The 23,795-nt window shown below is 41.7% G+C and overlaps 1 protein-coding gene across 3 annotated transcripts in view; it reads right to left on the minus strand.

Moving 5' to 3' along the window:
• The window catches only part of mef2ca (myocyte enhancer factor 2ca), a 38,206-nt gene extending 15,755 nt beyond the window's left edge, over positions 1 to 22,451 (minus strand). For 2 of the 3 annotated variants that reach the window (XM_038733843.1, XM_038733840.1), the window contains exons 1-4: positions 22,245 to 22,451; positions 19,017 to 19,121; positions 10,980 to 11,152; positions 6,747 to 6,950 (exon numbers count right to left, since the gene is read on the minus strand). In XM_038733843.1, coding sequence (XP_038589771.1) covers positions 6,747 to 6,950; positions 10,980 to 11,033 — 258 coding nt within the window. In that variant the 5' untranslated portion in view covers positions 11,034 to 11,152; positions 19,017 to 19,121; positions 22,245 to 22,451. Of the gene's footprint in view, positions 1 to 6,746; positions 6,951 to 10,979; positions 11,153 to 18,600; positions 18,957 to 19,016; positions 19,122 to 22,244 lie in introns of those variants that run through there. The other variant, XM_038733841.1, reaches the window with a different exon arrangement.
• Between the last annotated feature and the right edge of the window lie 1,344 nt (positions 22,452 to 23,795).

The raw sequence follows: 23,795 nt of genomic DNA on the forward strand, positions 1-23,795 counted from the left end.
GGTGATCCTCTGACTTTCCATCTAGTGCTGTTAATGTAGCCAACAATTTGGTTTAATACCAAATAACTGCAGAACAAATGACGTTCCCATCAGCCTCAGCTGTGTTTAGCGCTAATTAACAAAAGTTAGCATGCTAACACGCTAAACTACAATGTTGGACATGGTAAACATTATACCTGCTAAACGCCAAGATGTTAGCATTTTGTTTAAAGCACCACGGTGCCTTGGGTACAGCCTCTCTAACCTGCTAATAATTAAACAAACACATTTACCTTATCCACACTGGCCTTGAAAGTACCACCCGGGAGAGTTATAAAAGTGATCCGTGCTGCATAAAATGTGATGATGTCAACTTCTGCTGTGATGCATGTACACCAGTCCTTTGCTTTATTGTCCTTCACTGTACAAGTAAAGTCAGTTTATGAGTAAATAATTCATCAGTGGATTTTGCTAGATAGCCACTTTAGCAGGAGGGATGTATATAGTTGTTAGACACACTACTTTTCTATTTAAAAAATGATAAATAATAAAAGTATTGCTTTAAAACAGGACTTAAATCTGACCCTCCACTGTGATGATTCACAGACTGCATGGAGGGAAGAGGAGGAGGTTGTGAGGAACTAAGATTTGCCTTAAGTTGCTCCTCTTCCTACTTTTTACTTTCCTCCAGCGCCTCACAGTTATACGTACGCACAGGCAAACCACAGTCACACACAGCCCGTCATGGCTATTCTTAGCTGTGTACCGGGCTATTTTTAGACCACTACCGGTTTCCAGCCATTTAGCGGGGAGGGATCGCAGCCAACACAAAGGAACTGGACTCACTCTGAGAGCGTATGTGAGCGTCAGGGTGTTTAAGTGTGTGTGTGTGTGCGTGCGCTGTATTAGATTAGAAACAGATGAAGTTTTCAATAAAGACACACACACTTGAACACACTGACGCTCACACACACACACACACACACACACACCGCAGAGCAGGCCAAAGCAAAATAAGGTTAACAGAGTAGAAGTGAGGAATGCAGAACTCCTCAGCTTTATAAATAGCAGCAAGGTTCCCAGGCTGAACAAACACAATAAGCTGGTAGTTATGTAGCATGCACACACACACACACACACACACACACACACACAAAAAGGAGGCTCTCTTCTGCTAAATTCCTGTCAGGCATAGATATTTTGTTGGTGGACTCACAGTCCAACTCACTTTCCCCTTTTCTTTCTTGGTGCTCTCATCCAGAAGCCAGTACAGACTAGTCAGTAGGTTTGGGCATCAAGAACTAAGGGTGGTACTATCATAATAAAATCAATAGTTTTTTCAGTGCTAGTGGAATTTCTTTTCTGTTGAGGTCAGCAGGTCGCTTTTTGGTGGCGAAATGCATTCTGGGATATCTGGCTATCCGAAGTCCACACAAGTCACCACCGATGCAGGCTCGGTAAAACGGGTGGAGCGAGAACACTTCTGGGTATTTGACTGTACTTGGCTAGATGCGGACTTTTGAATTGGAACGGTACTTTGGCTGCGATTGATGACGTTTCACAAGTACAGACAAGAACGCAGATTGAGAAACAGCCCAGGCTCCTAGCCGAGAGAGACATAACTGCCCTTTTACTGGTCACCAGCACATAAAAACTGCATGTATAGAATCAGCAGTAAAATCTGATTAAAAATGCTGAAAAAGTTTGATGACTTTGCCCCAATAAAAAGTTTAAAAAAGGGTTTTCCCCCACCGGTTATACATCTACTACGCATTGTTGACCCTTCCATCAGTGCGTTTCCCGCCTCGGCCGTTAAAAGCAGATGATTGGCTTTGTAGTGGGAGGGGCGGGATAACCGCCATCTTTGGTGTTACGGACTTTCCCTATAGAGTTGTATTGCGGAAGCTAACGGTCACTCAGCTACACCGAAAGTGAGACGAACAAACAGAGAATTTAATCTTTTTAGATAAAACAAACGTTGACACAGTTTTCCTTTGGGGACATAATGTGACGTTGGGAAAAAGGTAATTGCAACAAAGAGCAAAATACCCCAATAATATCGTAACGCAACATAAGAATCGTGATGATATCATATCATTGGGCCTCTGGTGATTTCCACCCCAATCGAGAATTGGTTCCAAGTTCCAAGTTGGAACCAGTACCAAATTTCCAAGAACCGTGGATTCGATAAGAGACGCGCGTTTGGACTCTGCTTACCTTACTTGTTGCCTATTTTAGTTGCGCTACTGATTGAACAGCAGTGAGCATTTTACAGTCCATCAAAGTGTCTCTTATCTGCCAGGAGCTGCCACGCCGACCTAACGTCACCTCATTTGTTACGTCAACAAAGCACGAAGAAGAGAGTCCTTCTGTTTCCAGTCCTGGACCGCGGCGGACCGCAGCAAACGCTCCAAAGTTTGGAGCGTTTGGAGTTTTTTCTTTGTTTTATAATGATAAATATCTTTGCAGATGAACTTTGCTGTGACACGGTTTTACATGTTCATTAATGAGCTTTAGAGGTATCGGTAGGCCTATTTATGAAATCTGGGCAGAGCCAGGCTAGCTCTTTCCCCCTGCTTCCAGTCTTTATGCTAAGCTAAGCTAACAACGCCCTGATTCCAGCTTCATTCTTAACATACAGACATTTACTTTTATATCTATCTTCTCATCTCACTCTCATGAAGAAAGCTGCATGCCGAGCTGCTCTGCCCACCATCAGAGAAAAGAGAAGCGTCGACACGGCGAGCTTTGATCCGCCCACTCTGGCACAGCGAGCGTGACCATGGCACAGCCGCCTCAGCACCATGTCGGGCCATGTGTTGCTGCTCGTTTGGCCTGAGAGGTTACGCGTGCATCACAAAGACTTCTAATCTGTCTCATCATCCAATCAGAGAGCAATGAGATTAAACGTAGCATGTTGGCAAACTATCAAAGCCATCAGCTAACTCGGGAAACACACTGGTACCATGTGTATGAACAAACACACACAGTGAGCGCTTCCATACAAGTCCGTTAACTCCTCTTTAACATACAATGTAATGTATAAGTATTCATTCCTTAAATGTTTTGAGAGTTATTATGAAGTTGTTTCTGTTCATGTGACCTTAAAAGAAAAATATAAAATACAATAAATAAAACAGACTTCATCTTAACTCAAGGTTCACTTAGTAATAACATAATAAAGATCAAAGATAAAAAGTGTCTTGTAAACTGTTTGAAAGTTTGAAAAGTGGCTGATGGTTTTTACATGGTGACACTTTATAACCAGCACAAAGCCACCAGACTCCATTGAAAAAAACAGATATTTTACCTTTTAGAACGCATGAGTTGCTGGTCTACCGACGCCTCGATCGGTACGTTTGTTTGTGTTATTGTGTGACTTTGGTCTTTTAAAGGGAATACCACAAAGAACCCACTAAAGGCAGCAGTGGACCAGAGAGGTAAAACTTCTGTTTTTGTGAATGGAGTCTGGTGGCTTTGACGAGAGTGATATAGCAACTGTTTTGGATTAAACAAAAAGGATCTTACTCTCTCTGTAGAGATCTTTTCCATAATGTTTGACATCTGTAATAATAAACTGAGCCTGTCCAAAAACAAGCACTTTAGTGGATATACTTTAACGGGAAGCAATTGCCCGCAAGGATTACATTGCAGCCGTTTCACTGCGTGTTCATAATTGCGGTGACAGCTGTCTACAATAAATTATCTTTCAGCACAATACAAGAACATGACGGACCAATTTATTTTTAAGTCAAAATGCTCAGAACGGTTCAAAATTAGGTGCGTGAACCAGAACAGAGCCAGTTCCATGTTGGTGGAAAATGCCTGTAAGTGTTGTGTGGCTGTCTTTATGTGACACACAGCAGCAGCATGTTCCAGTGGAACAAGTCGGATTTCATGAGTCATGTGCCGGCCGAACAGCAGTAACGTCTCAACGTGACGCATCACTAAGAAAAAGCACGGGCCAATAACACGAGAGCCGTACACCACCTGCATGCGTCAGTGAATTAAGAGTAACAGGCTGTTTGGAAGTAGTCAGCATCACACCAACAATGAATCATTTCCTTTCTCGTATCATAATAAACGTAATATTAGAATGATTAGTCGATTGAAAGAAAATAAACTGCAAACTATTTTGATAATCCATAATCATTTCTCAAGCACAACATTTGCAGCTTCTTAAATGTCAGGATTTGTTGCTTTTCTTTGTCATTTATGATGGTAAATGAAGAGTCTTTGGGTTTTGGACTATTGATTGGACAAAATAAGCAATTTTAAGATGACTCTTTGAGCTCCGGGAAATTGTGATGAAACGTGAATTAATCCATAAAGAAACAATGGTATGTTGCAGCCGTACTTAACATGTTAGTTGCTTTGCACCAACACCAACACTTCAACCAACACCAACTGTTGGATCAATGTGCGCCGTCAGTCGGATGGAGTCTTTAGAGTTTGACATGTCTAGTCGGCTTGGGTCGCGTCGCAGAAAGTCGGACCGATCAACGCGCACGACTGCCTTTGATGTCAATGTAGGTTTGCAAGTAGAGCTGAACGATTAATCGTTTTCAAATCGAAATTGCGATTTGAAAGAATGCGATTAGCTATTCGCGAAGACAGCGATTAAAATGTACGTTAATTAGACAGCGCATTCCTTTAAAACAGTCCTGCAGTTACAAATTTATTCCGTTGTGATCCTTGTGCGACAGATCTGCTCACCGATCACAAGCGCCATGCGCCTCCTGTTACGGCCCAACTCACCAATCAGTTAATTTGTCATTTGTGTGCTTCAACTACAGATAACAGCTCTCAGTGAGCACGCTCCGCTCTCTGCAGGCTAACGTTGCATATCCACATGGAACATTTCAGAATAAGAGTGTTTTGCCTGCCTGGTTTTGCGGACTTGTTCAGATTTTGCTTACCTGTTCAGTAGTCCTTGATTTTTCTGCTTCTACTATGGTTACGTAGTTAAATTGTTTCTTTTTTTTAATCTGTTGTTTTTTAATCTGTGTGTTTATTGTTGATGTACGATCGGGAGTCTGCACAGGGTGTCTTATTTTGAAAACCGGATTCTCTTTGCTGTTCTTTGTCTGAATTCCTGCACATTTAAATAGCCAATTCAACCCATATAGCCTATGCAGTTTAAAGACATGTAGCATTTTCACTATTTTCTGACATTTTATAGACGCTTTAATCGATTCATTGAGAAAATTACTGGCACACAGTTGTAGATCTTTGCATATGTCACTGAGAGTGGCACAACCATCAGACACTTTTCACTCCTGGTGTCACTCCAGTTTTATTTAGAAACCTCTGCAGAGATTTAACGACCCATTTAATATTTAAGAGCCATAAACTGTGTCAACAGAAACAAGGTTAGGGGCAAAAGTTTTAGGCTGTGTAGAAGGAAGTGTGTAAGTGAGATGCTGTTGAAATGATATATTCTCATTAACAAGAAGCACCTAAACGCCAGACTTTCCCTCCAAAACCAACAAAAGCAAAAACACAAGGGACAAAACAAAAGGAGGAGAAAAATCTAGACAGACTGGAAAAGGAAGCTGGAGAGCAGCGAGAGAGGAAATGTCATGCAGAGGTAAACGTGGACGCAGATCCAGTGACAGCAGTAAATAACCCGGCTGGGTCAGAGTGTGTGGATACACTGCTGCCTGGACAGATTATAGTAACGAGCTAAACAGGATTGTGGTAGATTACAGGGGATTAGAGAGCGGGTAAGCCCGGTTCTGACGGCGCTGGCCAAGAGGCCATGTGGTGGGTCGCGTGGAGGGGAAAGCTCAGGTATAACCACATCCAGCATGAACATGTGCACGCAGTGAACTCACAAACACACAGCAGCACGTTCGCTGTCTGCTTCTCAACATGAAGCCCACGAGCAAAGCTTTTATTTTGAAAGTGTCCACAAGTGTGTGATCTTGTTATTAACTGTTAACATGTGGAGAAAAGTCAAGCCCTGCTCTCGCTGCTGTCATCAAAGGAATGTTAGGAATGTTTGTCATTAGAAACATTGATTTGCACCTGTATTAGTTATATCTGACAGATGACTCAGGAGATACAGGAAAGAACAACAGCTCCTTACTGTCGCCGTCAGACTCCTCCCTGCTCTTTGACTTCTGACAGCTTAGATTTGACCCCGATGACACTGTGTGCTTAGCAAGTGACCACAGAGTGTGAGTGTGTGCACGTGTCCACAGAGTGTGAGGGCATCCACTTGCTGTTGTGTTCTCCTAACACGATTACATAAGTCAAAGCAGAACAAGGTTCAGTCTGTACAGTACTGTCTCATTCACGCACTCCAAACGAAGCTGTGGGTCTGAGTGACAGTTCTGACAAAGAGGCGACACGGCTTTGAGTTACGGATCATTTATCGAAATTAAATTTAGGGCTGGGGTGATTCATCGACGTAAGAAATTACCAAAACACGTCGATTCACATAATGTGTCGTTCGATTAACTAAACGAAAAATGTCTCTTTAGATTAAACTAAACACTTGTTTCCAGTGCGGATTTATCAGCTGATTTACTCATCTAGACTATAAAATGTCTGAAAATACCAAAAAATGTCCAAGCTGATGCCTGGAAAACGTCTTATTCAAAACCCCAAGAATATTCAAGGTCACACGACTTAGAAAACCAGCAAATGTTTTCCGTTGATCGACTAAAGACTTAATCGACTAATTTGTTTCCCCCTAATGCCTGTATATATCTATATTTGTTTCTCCCTAACCTGTTTATATCCGCGTGCGTTTTACTTACGTCCACGATGTCGGAGTTGGTCCTGCTCTCGTGGGGCTCGTTGTATTCGGTGTATTTGAGCAGAACTTTGTCCATGTCGGTGCTGGCGTACTGGAACAGCTTGTTGGTGCTGTTGAAGATGATGAGCGCGATCTCACAGTCGCACAACACGCTCAGCTCGTACGCCTTCTTCATCAGACCAAACTTGCGCTTGGTGAATGTCACCTGGAGAAAAAAAAAAAGAGAGAGAAAGGTAAAGACGGATAAAAGAAACTACATCAGATATCTTTACTTTAGTGGCTCTCTCGGGACATCTTGAAACATTGTTGGTTTAAAAAAGGACCACAGCACTGACATCGAATGTTGTGCAAACTAACTAAAGTTTTTGTGCCTCTAGGTCGAGATTAAAAATATTGCAGCAACTATTTGATGGATTGCTATGAAATGTATGTGTTTTTCAAGTTTGTATGTAAATCTAAGTAGTTCAAGTCCAGTGAAAAACCTTAAATGGTACAAAAGTAAGCAGCAAACTGCCAAAGTTAAAAACAACGTTTACGTCACCAAAACAGACATTTTCAGGTATATAATTAACAATTAAATGAAGGAATTTTGTTCATTTTAACGTAGGATCAACTGATGACCAGCTGCTCTGTCTTCCTTCATTAATAAAATATAAATATTGTATAAAAGAAGCTTCTGAAGGTTTATGAACAGGCTGTTCTCCAAGGTGTTTACTGTAGAAATGTGTTTCAAAGCTTCATTTACTTCCACTGCTGCAGAATAACTGTAAATCTTTGAAATTTCACTATTTCTCAGTTTTGTTGACCTAAACTTTACCTTCTTTGGTTGTTCTGCAGCAGTGGAAGATAATGAAGCCTTGAAAGTTGCTTACTTTTGTACCATTTAACGGGGATGTTCTGAAACTTTTGACCGGTAGTGTATGTTACCAACTATTGGATGGGTTGTGATTAGGGCTGGATAATAAAACAATAATTATCGCGATATACAATATAACAAATGTTCAATAAATATTCAATAAATGTTGGATTTTATTCACTTGAAACACAAACAAATTAGGAATAATTTTTTATTAAGATTTTGTTGAGGAAAAAGGACTGAAAAAAGCTTTTACTTGTGTTTTTTTTTTTTTACTTGTTTACTCGTGTATATTTGTTGACAAAGATTTTATCATAATTGTTTTGAATGTTCTGCCTCAGTGATCCACTGTTTGGACTCAAGTGTTGCCCTTAAAGAATAGTTTAAACCACAATTAACAATCAGGTTTCTTGAAATAACTCACTCAGGAGCAAAAATCAGCCTTTACACTCAAAAGAAATAACGATTTGATACTTATCGCGATAAATATCGATATTGAAAGATTTTTATCGTGACAACATTTTTGGCCATATCGTCCAGCCCTAGTTGTGATGAAATGTGGTTCAGACCTTCGTGGTCGCCTCAGGATGAACTGTAATAACGCCATCATCAGGGTCAATGTTTTGTTTAGTTCAATACTTTGATTTAAAGTTGGGTGTACTGTGTCTACCGTTTGTTTCCATTACTTTCAGCACAGTATGAGGAGATGCAGCGCAGACTGTAAAAATCAATCTGCACTTAAAACAACATTACCGCACATAAATAATGTAACTAAATGCAGACTTGATGTTCACTGTGGTGGATTACACAAATCCTTTTTAAGAGTCTGATAATTGATTTTTAAAACTTCACCGAAAAGAATGGAAACCAATGGCTGCCATGAAACTGTAGGAAAAATAGAAAATGGACAGCGCCTACTGTGAATTACAACTTGGGCTGCATCAGTTCTGAACTCACTATGTTGATTCCTCAGCTAAAAATAGGTTCAGAAGTTCAAGAAACATGAGCAGGCAGGTTGCAAACAAGCCATTAGTTTATCTAGGTCATTTAACCCACTTTATTTGGAGGTAAAACTGAAAGCGAGTGCGTCTGAGATGTTTGTAATAATCCTTTATCGCACAGGAAAACTGTGTGCACACTACAATAAATACAGTAGGTCAAAGTTGAAGCAGGAAGTCGGTCTGTGATGGATGTTTATAACGGACAGTTCGGGTCATGATTTTGCTGCTCACCTTTATTTTGTCTTCTAAATAAGCTTGATTAACCTGATGGTTTCCTACTTGTCTGCTCGCGTTTGTTGCCCTGTTGGACCTATTTTTAGCGACACTGTCGCGTCCAATGATCTCAGCAATTAAGTATGTTGTTATTATAAGCAGAAAACTCAAGTTGTAGTAAACTGTAGTTTCCCCTTTAACCCTTTATGATTGTAACAGAGGAGCTAAAACTTACAAACACACTGGTTGCTGCTTTAAAGATAACGTCTCACACACAGAGTCCAGGAAAGGACTGTTACGAGGTCAATCCTGCCCTGGTATTGGAGGTCAGGAAGCATATGGGCCTGCATTTCCTGTCATAACAGGAAGAGAGGAACCGCTCCCCCAGACCAGACTTGTGTGTGTGTTCGTATGTGTGCATTTGTGTGTGAGCCTCATTGAGAATAAGCTCTCATTACTCAGTTGTCATATCTTTTGCACTGAGCTAGCAGGCTTTGGTAGACTCAGAATTCAGCTTGTGAGAATCATATGACATGAATCACCAGTTTGAGGAACTGCAGTGTGTCTCTGAGTTCTGCATGTGGCTGGTTTACTGTTTGTGTGTGAGGGAGGGTCTAAAGGCCTTTTCAGATGTGCAACGCTGCTGGCTTCATCTATCTGTTAAGAGTGAGTCATTCGGACGTTAACGTTTCTTACAGCTTTACTCAAACATGAGAGCCCACGTGATATGTAACTCCTGTTTCACGAGAGGAGGAGTACGAAAGGGAGAAAGTGCGTTAAACTGTTCCCTCACTGATGGATTTTAAAGATGACCTGAGAGATGTCCCACACAGCCAGACCTCCACACTTTGTTTTAGCGCTGGAGAAAGGTCTTTCTGAACAGACTATCATATCATTCTGGTATAGGAGGGAACAAAACGCTCTGGCTTGTTTATATTACTTCAAACAATCGTCTTGGGCGGCGCTAAGCCCAGGATGCAGCGTCGTGCCCAGAAATTCAAACAGAAATAGACAGCCAATGGCAAGCTAAACCCGCAGCCTACGTCCTGTGAACCGGACTACAGAGACGCTGCCTCCCCCCTTCTCTGTAGTGAATCTCCAAATTAATGTTCTCACCAATTTCATATTGTATTAGATACCAAATTCTGCGGTCTATGTTGTCATGTGTAACATGTGCACTGCATAGATGGACAAGTTGTTTTCGCTCACATGTGAGGGTGTTTTGCTGGATTTTAATTTATCCAAAGTTGCTAAAATAAGATAGGAGACACTATTTTTGTGGTTTTACAAAGCTTTTTTTCCCTTAAACCTCTGTTGCTGCATCATGATGGGAAGATTTGACGATGCGTCTGAGCGAGTTTAAAATCTTTTAATTTAAGCTAAAAACGGGTGCTTAATCTTATTTATTAATCTTTTCTGTAAATGTACAGAGACAAGAAGCTGAGCTGAACACAGACACAGACTAGCTAGTTTACAGCTAACGAACAGTGGGTACATTATTTGTTTGGGGTAAAAACCAAGCAGGAACCTCCGGGTCTGAAAAGTGAAGCTCTTTAAACCTGCATTCTCTCTAACGGCCTGCAGGGGGCGACTCCAGCGGCTGCAGAAAGAAGTGTGATTTTATTGAAGTCGCTGAGAAAATGTTTCTACTTCTCAGCTAATTTATTCCCTCAGTAAACACTTTCGTAATGAGTTTATGGTATCAGTTGTTAGTTTCAAGTCTTCTTCAACACAACATGATGTTCATTTAGTAAATTATGGCCCCATTTAGAGGAACAGACACCAGAAAGCACTGCGACCCGTCAGGCGTAGCAATGCACACCCTACACAGCTCCACCCACTCATCCAAATAGGGTCACTTCTGGTTCCTGAACACCACAACAGCAGCCAAAATGCCAAATTGCCATCGTCATCTTGGCTGTTTGACGTGGGGGTCTGAGGAGATCGACGTGACATTTTTCAGCCCTGCTTGCTGCTTGGGCAAAACTTTACTACCCTCTCTGTCTGAACGCACCTTGAGAACTGATGTTCACGTGAGAAATGTTTCAGTGATTTTAATCAGGTGAATAAGATGCACATTTAATCTCTAAGCTTGTGCAGCGGCAGACTTGTGTTGAAGTGTTACACATCAACATAACCGGGTGCATGTCTTCAGTATACTTACATGTCTGTTCCGTTCGTCCATGATCCGCGCTATCTGAATCTTTTTTCTCCCCATCTTGGCGAAATGTTTTATTTATTTATCCTCTTTTTCACAAACGTTTTCTCTTCTGGCTACTTTGACTGACTTCCAGCTGCTCACACGTTTTCACTTTTCAATCCCAAAACTGCTGGCTCCTGCCAAAGACAAGAACAAAAACATTATCACTGGGCTTAAAAACATCACAAAATGCACACCAGTCACACACACGGATCACAGGAGGAGGACAAACTGGTTTTAGGATTATGTGTCACGCTTGGAGAGCTGGCGTGTGAACATCTACGCATTTCCACAGCAATGAAAAACTACAACAGAAGCAAAACAAAACTCAAAACAGAAACATGTATGAACGCCACTTTTAATTACCAGAAGTGGACTGCGTGCGGGTGTCACGTCATGCTACAATGCATAGTGTAACCGCCATGCACGCACAGACAGGCAGCACATTGTCTGTTTGCTTGCATGCCCGTCCATTCACTGCTGCTGTATCCCCCTGACACACCCAGAAACCCAGCTTCCTCTGGGGGTTTACTGTGCCCTCAGGAGGAAGTGAAACAACCGAGCTTGTCAGAATGCAAATAAAGACGGATGAGTTTGGCTCTATCATGCTATATAAAAAAAAAAAAAAACATCTAGGGGGGTTTTGAGAAACCACATTTGAAGACAGGATTCTGTGTTTACCGCTCGTGCAGAAAACTTCCTCTCTGGGTGGAGCCGAGACGGGACGAGCGAGCGGGAAACTCATGTCATTAATAATATTAATAAAATGTATTTACACAGCACATTTCAGACAAGAAGATTTAATACAGTGTGCTTCATAGGGCTGGGAAAAATGCCCCCCCCAGCCAAAAAAGTCTACTATTATCAAATTATAAGGATAAATGTCAGATCATTATTTCTTTAGAGTTTAAAGGCTGATTTTTGGTCCTGAGGGAAAATTGAAGAAACCGGATGGTTAATTGTGTGGTTAAACTTTTGTTTATGGTCAGAACAAACAGTGGATCACTTCACAAATCTGAGGCAGAACATTCAAAACTATAACGATAAAATCTTTTTTATTTTTAAATACGATTAAGTAAATCTTTTTTCAGTGCTTTTTTCCTCAACTAAATAAATATCTTAATAGAAAAATTAAGTGCTAATTAGTTTGTGATTCAAACGAATTAAATCAAACTTTCATTGATGATATATTGATCATTTATTATATTGTTATTGAAGAAAATAATATTGCAGTAATTGTTTTATTGCCCAGCCCTAGTCCTTCATAAGAAGAAGAATTTAGTGGTTTTTAGAGTTTAGTGGAATGGTGCACAGCGATTTCACTATATAATTTCAATTTCATTTTAATATCAATTTCACTATATAACCTGTTATCTTGTGATAAATAAATGTACCTACCTACCTAGATGTATCAACTAGACAATAACAAGATGGACAACGATATTAAAACGCCTTGACCAGGATTTATTTTCCTCTGCTCTGCCAGGAGATCAGCAGCAGCAGTCTGAGAGCAGGTGCGCTCTACACGTTGTTGAGATTTGGGAGGTGTGTCTGTCGGATTGTCCCGCGAGGCTGTGTGACCTGCGGTTACCCATAAGCCCCTTCTCTTGTGTCTCTGTGCAGGTGCGCTAAGATGTTCTGGTGTGCCTTCAGAGAAGCATCATTCCAGCTTTGGCGGAAGAGAGACTGAAGGCGAAGAACAAACTGGCCCATCCCAGATTACAGGCCGACTTCCTGCTTCGAAATGAAGTGATGTAGATTATCTGTCTTTACTGTGGCCTGTTTCCAAGCTGTCTGATCGTCCGACTGATCACCGTCCCCGTGCTTCCAGATCTCAGCTTTTACTTGGGAGTGTTATCATACCTGACACGAGCGTCTCGATATAATAAGGGGCTTGCTTGCTATTTGTACCACGCTCTACGCTCATCATCTATTACATATTAATGTGTATTAAAATTGTATGAGGCATCATGTAATAGTAGTTCAAGAAGCCATTGTAAAGTGTAATGTATATATTGTTATTGTATGTGCCTTATTCTTCTGTCGCCTGTTTTCACCTTGCTGTGGCTGATGGGACACCAAAACCAAACAACATTTTCTTGTTATCCTTGACAATATGTTCACTTGCAAGTCTTCGATTATACCTCTTTTTATCTTGTCCTATAAACTAAACTTAACTAAAACCACAAAAATATGTTGTAATAAATCAGCTTCCTGTTTCACCAACGCTGCCTGCTGCTCCGTGTTTATGAAATGAAGTGCATGATGAAGTTTTTGACCATGTGGAAACACCAACACACACAAAAACACACTTTCTCTTCAGACAGAAGCCCCCACAGCTGACCCTTTAACTCACTTAACCTCTCACTCTGACCCCTCACATTAAGCCAATCGCCCTTTAATCGCCATGAGCAGGAGACGTTTAAGAACAAGACGCCTACCATCCTCGTCAGAGGAATGTGATATGCTCTATCAACAAATCCTTTGTTAATCTCTGGTGTGCCACGGGGCATGAACCACAGGACCGGCACACACAAGTGGGGGAACTATGTTATACTAGTTTAAGTTGTTCTACTGGTTTGGATTAAAGATGTACCTTGCAGAGCGTGTAGTGTTTGAAAGCGTGTGCGTGCCATGTGACCTGCGTCTTGCTCCTGAAGCGGAGATTAAGAGCTTGGGTCGCCGAGTTAACTGGATGTTCACACACAAACACACACACGGCAGATCTTCTTGGCAGCTTTCCGGGTCGTCATCACAGCAGGGCGAGGAAAGAAAAGGCGTGCTGGCTTTCAGGAGGTGAAGGCCCTCGGAAGGCCCTCGGGATGAAATGGGAGACTGAAACTGGGACTCGTGGAGACGTAAGGTGGTCTCTCAGACTGCAGTGCTCCTTTCAAGTCAACGCAGTTCTTCAAATGTTGCCGTTTTGCTTCATCTCCCGCATCTCTTAATCACCATCATCATCATTATTAACGTTATTAAGATTTTTATTAAACAAGACTTGGGCTACAACAGACGATTGCTTTCACTTTTTATTCATCTGCAGATTATTTTGTCTAAAAATAGTGAAAACTTTTTCCAATGTTGACATTCATAAATGTCTCATTGTTTGACCAGCAAACTAAAAATATTCATTTAACTATGATGCAAAACACGGAATAACAGCACATCCTCACATTTGAGTAGCTGGAACCATTTAAAGATTTGGCATTTGTTTCTTCACTGAATCAAAGAATAATTTAATCTTTTATCTGTCTGATTTTGTCTGTTTCAAACCTCAGCAATGACCATTCAATCCATTTACATTCTCTAAACCATCCATCCACCTTCGACCGCTCATCCGGGGTCGTGTTGCAGGGGCAGCAGCTCCTGCTGGGACCCCCAAACCTCCCTTTCCCGAGCCACACTAACCAGCTCTGACTGGTCGCGAACAAGACATTCAATAATTGCATCTCTGTACATTTATGAGTCCACAACTGTCTTGCGGGATTCAAATTACGTAGACAAGCTAGCAAGGCTCCCAAAAAGTAGCTTCGGCTGTCGCACCCTGCAGGTCGTAGACGGACATATGAGTTGCTCTTCTTCTTCTGTTGCATTTCTGACAGAGAAACCACTCAAGACGCAAAACAACCAGTATTAACATATTAAAAAGGTTCAGTCTGGTTATTTTCCATATTTTTCTTCCTAACCGAACGACCAAAACCAGCAGTGAGTGTGTTTATCTTTTACTCAACCCTCCTGATTTTCATGCGAGACTCAAGTTTTTTTTTTTACCCTCTCCCGTCAAAACACATAAACAAGCCACACGTGACTCCCAAACTCCCAAATGCTTTTCTGATGATGGCTGGTTTGGTTTATCACAGTTTAAACAACTTAAAATAATTTTTCTGACATTTTAAATTAGATTTATCTATCATTTTACACACAGGGTTGCATAACGAGATTAAGTTGTAGTTCCTTTTATGCTACATTTAGATTCTACGTTCTTTAGTCTACAAAGAATTAATTCCAGTAAATAAGCAGCAGATCAATCAATGCCAATAACCATCAGCTGCAGCCTTGATAACCTTCTCTGATATTTTCTGCTGCTTCGTTTGCACTGTGGATGAATATGAACATAATTGATGTGTTTTGCCAAAACAAACCAAACCCTTTGATTGCGTGGAGCGACATGATACTATCAGAATCATATGCGGCGAGCAGCAACATGCCGGCCCGAGAGCGTTACATGAATATCTAGTGTCTGAGTCACGCTGCCTGTGAGCCTAACTCGCTTCAGGAAAACAGTACAAGGATCAACACGGTTTAAATTTAGAGCACTCACAGACGAGCGCACTCAGCATGTTGTCGTAAAAAGGGAATTTTAAGTCAAACTGAGCTGTGATGTTGAGGGAAGATTGCATTAAATAAAAATCATAGCGTGTGTGTGTGTGTGTGTGTGCTGTATCCGTAGGTGTGATTTAATGCACCGCTTGATCTTTTCCAGGTTGACAGCAAATCTCCACCAAACGCACCCTCCCCGCACACCCACCCGCACAAACCTCCCTGCTATTTATAGACTCAGTGTAAAACAGACGGACTCCAAAAATAAAAGACTGAACTTTTTACCCCCCCGCAACAACAATACGACGGGTTTCTGGTTCACAGACAGAGAGAGAGACTGTTACAGAGGGAGAGATGGAAATCAGCCATCTCACGCAGTCCTCAGCTGCTCCCTCGCCAATTACTTTCCACCACGCCGAACCTCAGAGAGAGAGTTTGACTATGTGGACGTGTGCGCCTGTTTGCATATGTGCTGTACATTGTGTCCACGCAGCTGAGAGCAAAAAGCTGATGGGTGACATGCGGCGGTGCCCTTGTATTCCTTGGCAGGACACTCTGCATATCTCTGTCTGGGGGCTGGTGGAGGGGGAGGGGTGTCAGGCTCTCCTGCATGGGGCACTCAGACAGGAGGTGGATGGACAGTTTCGAAAGGTACCATGTGATCCACTCAGGGAAGTTTCAGGAAGCCCGATGTCCAGTCTTTTTCAGACCTACCTGGAACTGAACTCGGAATCGATAAGATAAAAGAAAAGAAGATGAGGCCAAACCATCTTATTTGTAACCAGAGCTACAATCATTAGTCGATTAATCGATTAGTTGTCAATTATTACTTTAATCACCAACTAATTTGTAATCAATTTCATTTTTAAGGAAAGAAAAGGCAAAATTCTCTGATTCCTTAAATGTGACTATTTTCTGGTTACTTTCCCATCTATGACAGGAAACTTAGTATCTTTGGTTTATTTTGACTAAACAAGTCATCAGAGGATGTTATATCTTGGGCTTTGGGAAACACTAATCGACATTTCTTTCTTTTTCCTTTTTTTTTTTACCATTTTCTGACGTTTTGTGGGCCAGACAACTAATTGATTAACTGAGAAAATGATCTACAGATTAAAACGATAATAAAAATAATCATTAGACTTAACTGTAACTAAATGTAGCTAATGAAACTAAAGGAGCCATAATAGAGGGTGGAATAATAAGTTCAAAACATTTTGCAAAACACAATTATTCGCTTTCTTGCTGAGTTAGATCTGTATTATCATAGCTGCAACCAGCAGCTGGCTAACGTAGCTTAGCACAAAGACTGAAAACAGGGGGGTACAGCTAGCATAGAAGCCTTTTCTCTTATAAATGAGTATTTCAGAAGCAAAACATTCAAACAGGATCATGTTAGATCTATCTATCTTTAATATTAATACTAGGGACAACTAGCTTTGCCATCAAGTGCATATTTAAGACCCTTTTACAGGGTTTGAGTTTTAAAACAAGTCAGCTCCATTAGCTAGCTAGAAACCGCTAATAAAAAATGCCAAAGACAGCTGGACATTTCTGCTTTTCACTACTTCTATCTGAAATTAAGGACTCTTTGTTTCAAAATTACTAAAGAAGTCAATTGAGTGGAAAAGTTCAGGGAAAAAACTGAAACCAGCGGCACACAAAACCCTCCTCTGTCTGAGACCCTCTGGGGCTAAACAATATGTTGTGAACCGCCTTTATTACTGAGGGGAAGTCACTCAAGTTCGAGCCATCTCATCTGTGGGAGACTAGCGTTTGTGGTGGGACACGTTATCCTTCATAGATTATATTCCTGTAAACACAGATTTACCTCGGGGCAAAATTAGGGGGCTTTTCAAGTCAGCAGGGGAACAAACAGCTGATCTGCAAAACACCTGTGCGTTGTCAGAGTGCAAAAAGCAGATTCGTCATGTTGGGATGGATGACAAACTGTCAACAAAGTTCAAAGTGTGTCATTAAGTTTAACAAACAAATGCAGATTTAAATTACTGGTTAAAGTCCCTTTTAAGGTCTCAGTAATGTCGAGGCAGGTAACTCGATCTAATACATGTGGTTTGGTTAGGGACACCCCTCTATAAGCAGTGGATGAGTCATTTTGTGGCACAGACGCCGCACCACATGCTCAGCATACATGAATGATATCACACAGACAACATCTCTACAGGATACAGCCTCTCTTCAGTTCAGGAACTTTTGTGTTGCCCTTTTTTTTTTACAATTTAACTGCACCATTGTTGATGCTTTAAAAAGGAATAGCTCTACAATACAGGCCAGACAGAGAGCTGAAGGGGAGAATTTCAGTCAAGAATCGCACCCCTTCTCAGAGCCATAATAACTCAAGTCCGATCTGACATGAAACACATATTCGGTGTGACGAACACTTACCGAGGACATCTTTATCTCTGATGTCCATCCAGAATAAACCTCCACAACTCCACTTAAAAATAGAGAAAAAAGACGCTGCAGAACCTGCCTGAGAATCATCATGTTTTTAGGTTTTCTTCGGTATCACAGTACTCTAGTGATAGATGTCTGTGCATACATGGGTTCACTGCAAACAGCAGCCACTAACAGCTAATTCAGCTTCTATTAATTGCGCCAATTTGCCTAAATGTAAACGGTAAATGGACTGCTCTTTACTCACTCACTGAGCTGCAATGCAAGGTACTGACCTGCTTATCAACCGGACACTTCCACATGAGGACATGAGGAGCCGGGGATCAAACAGACAACCCTGTATGAATGGAAGACCCGCTGTAGCTCCTGAGCCACAGGATACTTGTACTTATTTATAAACAAAAACAGGCTTTTAAATCCCTTCTGTAGAGAGAACAGCAGACTCTAGCTGCAGCACATCTGATGAGATTTCACGCCTCTTGCTCTCCTGATGGCTTTTTAAAATCCCCGACCAGCGCAGGTAATGTTAAAATCACCCCACCTCCCCATGACACATAAACCCAGTCTGAGTGGGGCTTAAGGTACAAAGGAAGCCCCGTTCCTGAATTTGCATCTAGGACCCCCAAATAGCTGAATCCGGCCCTGATCGGTAGAATAGCGCACAACTCTCACTCACATGCGACACAGCCAGTACGACTCAGCTGCATTTTGAGGCTTCATAAGGAATCACTGATGAGGGGAGATGAATTTAATCCTAACAGAGTCCCCGAACAGAATCAGAATAATAAACAGTGGATAGAATAGTTTCTATAAGTTATAAACTTTCTCCAGTTAGAACATCTCTTACCAAGTGTTGCTGTGGAAATGTCGCACTTTTACTCCTCGCATGGCGCACTGGTCTCTGACAGAAAAGCTCCCCAAGGTTTCCACCCGTCTCTGCCGGGTGAAGCTACGCACAAAGCCCCGCAACCCCGAGCTGCAGCCCCGGGACTCCAAACTACAACCTGACCGTCAAACTGCTCGAGCTGAGAGAGACGAGACTGGACATAAGTTCTGCAGACGCAGAGACGCGCTTCAACTTCTCTAATCTGATGCGAGGGGAGGAAATAAAGCTCCACGGAGAAACTCGAGGAAGAGGATGTGTGGGTTCGGCTTCATCCCGCTTCTGTTTGTTTCCTGTTGTTTGTCCGTTACATGGCGTGTCCAGCCCGCACGCCCCGCATCTCTCTCTCTCTCTCACACACACACAGTCCTGAAGCTTACCTCTCCGCATGTCCTCCGCGACTTTCTCTGCGTGTCTCCGTCCAGCGGTTCAGTCCATCGGTGTGTCTCCTGGAGCACGCGCCCCTCAGGTTTGTCAGTGAGCACCTGGACGCGTCAGGAGGCGGCATCATCACAGACACACACACGCGCGCACACACGTGCCATCGCACGCGCAGAGACACAGAGGAAAGAAGTAGATTAGGATCGTGAAATAACCCATGTTGTGTGAAATAAAGCAGAATAAAAGTAATAAAAAATCTGAGTTGAAGGGGCGTGAGACATCTTTTTACAATTTTAAGTCATGTTTTCAACCCGTGCACGCTCTCAAAACTATGATAATAAACATTTATTGGGCTGTCATGTGTCTGAGGTTCAGCACTGCCTCTCAGTGGACACTACTAAGAGTGCACATTTACTTATCTGCACTTCTACCCTATGTCCAGTAATGTTTACAGCAGGGCTGCAACTAACAGTTATTTTCATTATCCAATCGATTAATGATTTCCTGTAAAACATGTCATGTTTCTCAGATTCCTTTGTTTTGCCCGGCCAACAGTCCAAAACCCAAAGAACTTCAGTTTCCAGAGAAACAGCAGATTTTCACATTTGAAACCAAAACTGAATAACAAAAACATTAAAAAGAGTATCAAAAAAATGTCTAATTTTCTGTGAATCGACTAATCGTTTCATCTCTAGTTTTCTTGTACTTTCAAATCCAGTAGTGTAGCACAGAAATCTGAGCCCCACCGCAGCCACCCAACAGGTGTCATTTACACCGGGGACCTGGGGACATGTCCCCACCACTTTTTGAAATGGCTGATATCGTCCTCATCATTTAAAAAAGAAATTATTAAAATGTTTTGATAAAAACAAAATGTTCAATAACAAATGAAAATGCTTTAAGAAAACCTGCTATGCATTTCAACTATAGAGGAAACAAATGTGCATTGTCCAATCACAAGCTACTGATTACTGCATGATGTGTCATTATATTTTTATATTTTGAATTGTCACCTGCCAGCTGAATTTTTGTTTCCCCCTTTGTATAAATAAAGAGATTTCCACCATAAATTGGTGCAGAACAAATCTCCAGAATGCAGGAAATCAAGTGTTTAATGCTCAAAAGTTTCAGGGCAAGGACCCCCAGACCTCCAAACTATATATTTCAGCTTTGAACATTTCTTCAAAATACAGTTAAAATATCTTCTCTTGTATCGTCACCTCTCGTGAGCCAAGTGTATCGTCACACCTCTAATCTGAGCCCTTATGTCTCCACCTCTTTTCAACACAAAGTTGATAGATGTTGCAAAAAACCTAAAGGCACAATCCATATTTATACAACAAAGGTAGCCACAGTGTCAAGACTGAAAGCATTATAACCTACACTACATTTAGAATATTTTCACCGCTTTACTTTGCCATCAGACAGCTCTTTTGTTTGGAACAGTAAAACTTGAAGTAGGCCTATTTCGACTTATAGGAGAAACTTAAATAAATGGAAATAAATGTATGACACGAGGTATGTGCTGAAAATTATTAACTTAATAACTTTTTTTTTGTGGTACTTCTTACAGCCCCACTTAAAAATCCCCAAGTATCCCTTTAATGGAGTAACGTTACATAAAAACTGTGTTTAATTTGTATCATTTATAACTTCAAGGCCCTTAAACAGGGATCGATGGGGACAGTATTTTCAAAGCCAGAACCACAAACTTGAGGTTTATGTATATGCTGTATTACTACACATCGGGATATAACTTTTAATTAAATTCAAATAGAAACGGTTTGTTATTCGACCTTAAATTACATTAACAACGGTTTTAAGTAAATAAGAATTCACTGTCGTCTGTCGTTTCGTAGCAGAATTAGCACAACTGTCACAAATAAAGTAGAAATCTTTTCTATGCACGATTCATGCAGCGTTCCTGCAATATTATATAAGTTTAATTCTTAATACACGCATTAGGCTATAGGCTAATGCAGTGGTCTTCTATTTGCTGCAGAAACAATGTGAGTGCGGATGTCACACACAGGGATATATGAGAGATGGAGGAAGATGAGGAAGTAGCAAAGGCAGAAAACAAAGAAACAGCAAACACAAACCACATGTTGAGCAATTCTATAAACTCCCAACACTGTGACGTATAAAACTGTTTGGGTCTGTGATTTCACAAGGCCATCACCAAAAATCTCTCAGACTACACATTGAGAATCTTATTTCTTTATTTTAACGATTATTTTCATTGTGGATTAATCTGCTGATTATTGTTTACAGTGATCCATTGTCTGGTTTGTAAAAATTCTATAAATAGTGAGAAATGCCGTCAGCAACCAAACGTCCTTCAGCAACCCAGAGCCCAAAGTGACACCTACACAAAAATCAGTCCAACCAACAAGCTACATACAGTGAGTGGTCACTCATAAAGACAAACCTACAGAAAACTATCACAGAGCAAGTGTTTCAGCTTCTTTCAGCCAATTGCTTTGGTTTCTCCCTCAGCACTTTTAAACAAACAGAGCTAGATCAATATATTGGCTGACATTAGCCTATTGCAGATATGGTGATGTAGATATGTCGGAGAAAAAGTGACAAGAAATGTCAGCGCAAAAATGTCACAAATATGTTTAAGGTTGCTGAGAAACATCTTGTCATACTTTGTCCACAAGAGAGCGAGTTTAGTTTTCAGGTCAAAAGACTTATTAACCAAATTGAATGAATGCTCGTCAAAATATCAATATCGTTATTGGCCTTGTATTGCTATTAGGTCAGGCTCTGCTGATAAACCCTCTGTACACGGACCAGCTGGTGAACCTAGGGGAGCGTTTAGCAGCTGAAGAGACAGATATGTCCCTCAGGAGCTGCCGGAAACTAAACCATAAGTGAATAACGGGCTTTTATTTGTAAGTGAAATGAATCCAAATTAATCTTAAAGTGCTGCATGTGTAAATAACTGTTTGCTAACCCGTTAGCCATAAAAAACTTTATAAGGTCAGTTTATAGCTTGTTTCCGCTGCCACCAGGTGGTACAACAAACAAACTCCCTGCTTTAATCTAATTTAACATTCAGTTTCCATCTTCAACACTTTCTGCCTGTCTAGTAAACATCTTTTCCCTTCTTCCCTTCACCAGCATTTAGCAAAACTCCAATTTTGTTCTGAGTTTCGCGAATGTTTAAACACCCACGCGTCATCCATCAGCACGCGTTCCTCCGGTTACAGTCCACTCACCAGTGCTTTTTGTTCTGTCTTCTTCACCTGGAAGGTTCCCCAGCAGCTCCAGCTGTGGGTTTGCTCGGTCGATCCCTTGTATCAAACAAGAAAGGTTTTTTTTAAAAAATAAAGAAGCAACATTAAGCCAGACCAGCTGGCTTTCAAGAGGGGGGGACCCAGAACTGGGCTGCGTTTGGATCTGAGCTCAGTCCGCACTGAGCAGAGGTAGTCTACACTCGTCAGACCCTGATGCTCAAACGCCACCCCCTCTGTCCCATCAACCCCCCCGCCACACACACACACACACACACACACACTCACAATCACACACTCACACCCTGTGACCTCCTGTGTCCGAGCTGGCCGGCCTGTGGAGGAGCCTGGTCACCTGTCGCTGTCACTCGAGGTATATTTAGCTCTGAAGTGTCAGTGATGCTGCATGTGTGTTTCAGTATGTGTATGTGTATGTGTGTGTGTGTGTGTGTGGGGGGGGGGGGAATGTGTTGCTGACACTCGGGGCCTCCATGGGCCTCGATCTAAGAGCCCCGGATTACGGCTCCAAACACCGCGGGCTCTACACATTACACATGCAGCGAGAGAGAGAGATCAATCCTGTGAGCATGTCCTACATATCAGCACACTGAGCATCTGCTGGGCGGAGGATTACCCTCAGCTGTCCGCTCCTGTCACAGCGAGGAAAGAGAGACCAGCGGGCTCAGTGGACTTGGATGATCTATGAATCCACTGAATCTCGGCTCAGAAACGTGGCAGAAAAAGCCCTAAATCAACACTTCCCCCCCCGCCCGCCGGTTTCTGGACCAAAGATAAGTAAAACAGGCAGGACAGGCAGGCGAGAGAGCGGACACACATCCCTCAGGGTCAGGTCATACAAGTCGTTTTCAAGTTGGGCATAAAAAACAAAAAGGTGGAAAAGCAGACAAAATATTGCAAAACAGTTTTTCCAGCTGACTGAGCTGGAACTGTTGGGTTATTCAGAAAAGCAAAGTGCTACGTAGCCTACGTCAGAAACGATGAGGAGCCTGTAACCTTCCTCACATTAACACGTGACACTAACAGAAATGTCTGATTTTCATAATTTCCACATGGTTTTCCATCGTTTCAAGCAACCCGTTCACGCCCCAGGGTTTCATATATGGGCGCTTTGTCAAGACCCTTTGGCGACTCTTTTTGTACGTGTAGGGCTCCGTGGTCAAGTTAGTAAGAATAAATAACGTCTGGTTAGACTTTCAAAGTAAAACTAGTGGTTAACGTCGCAAAACGTTGCAGTTTGGTTAGGTGTAGGCAACAAAACTACTTGGTTAGTTTTAGGAAAACATCATGATTTGGGTTAAAATAACTACGCGATTAATTACGTAAGTTAAGCAACGCTACTTTGTAAGTTACATAACTTGCATAACATCACTAAAAGGAATCACAAATATTTTTGTTTCACATGGGAAACAAACGCTGGTCTCCTGGGTGAAAGTCCGTTTTTTTGGCCCACTTTACACCCGACCACCTCCTTACTTGGACTTTTCGGTTAGTTATAGTAGTACTTTTAGCGTTGAA

Source organism: Micropterus salmoides, unplaced genomic scaffold (assembly GCF_014851395.1).
Source record: "Micropterus salmoides isolate LMB-PRFRI ecotype aquatic unplaced genomic scaffold, ASM1485139v1 Ms_hic_scaffold_20, whole genome shotgun sequence".
Classification (NCBI taxonomy): Eukaryota; Metazoa; Chordata; class Actinopteri; order Centrarchiformes; family Centrarchidae; genus Micropterus; species Micropterus salmoides.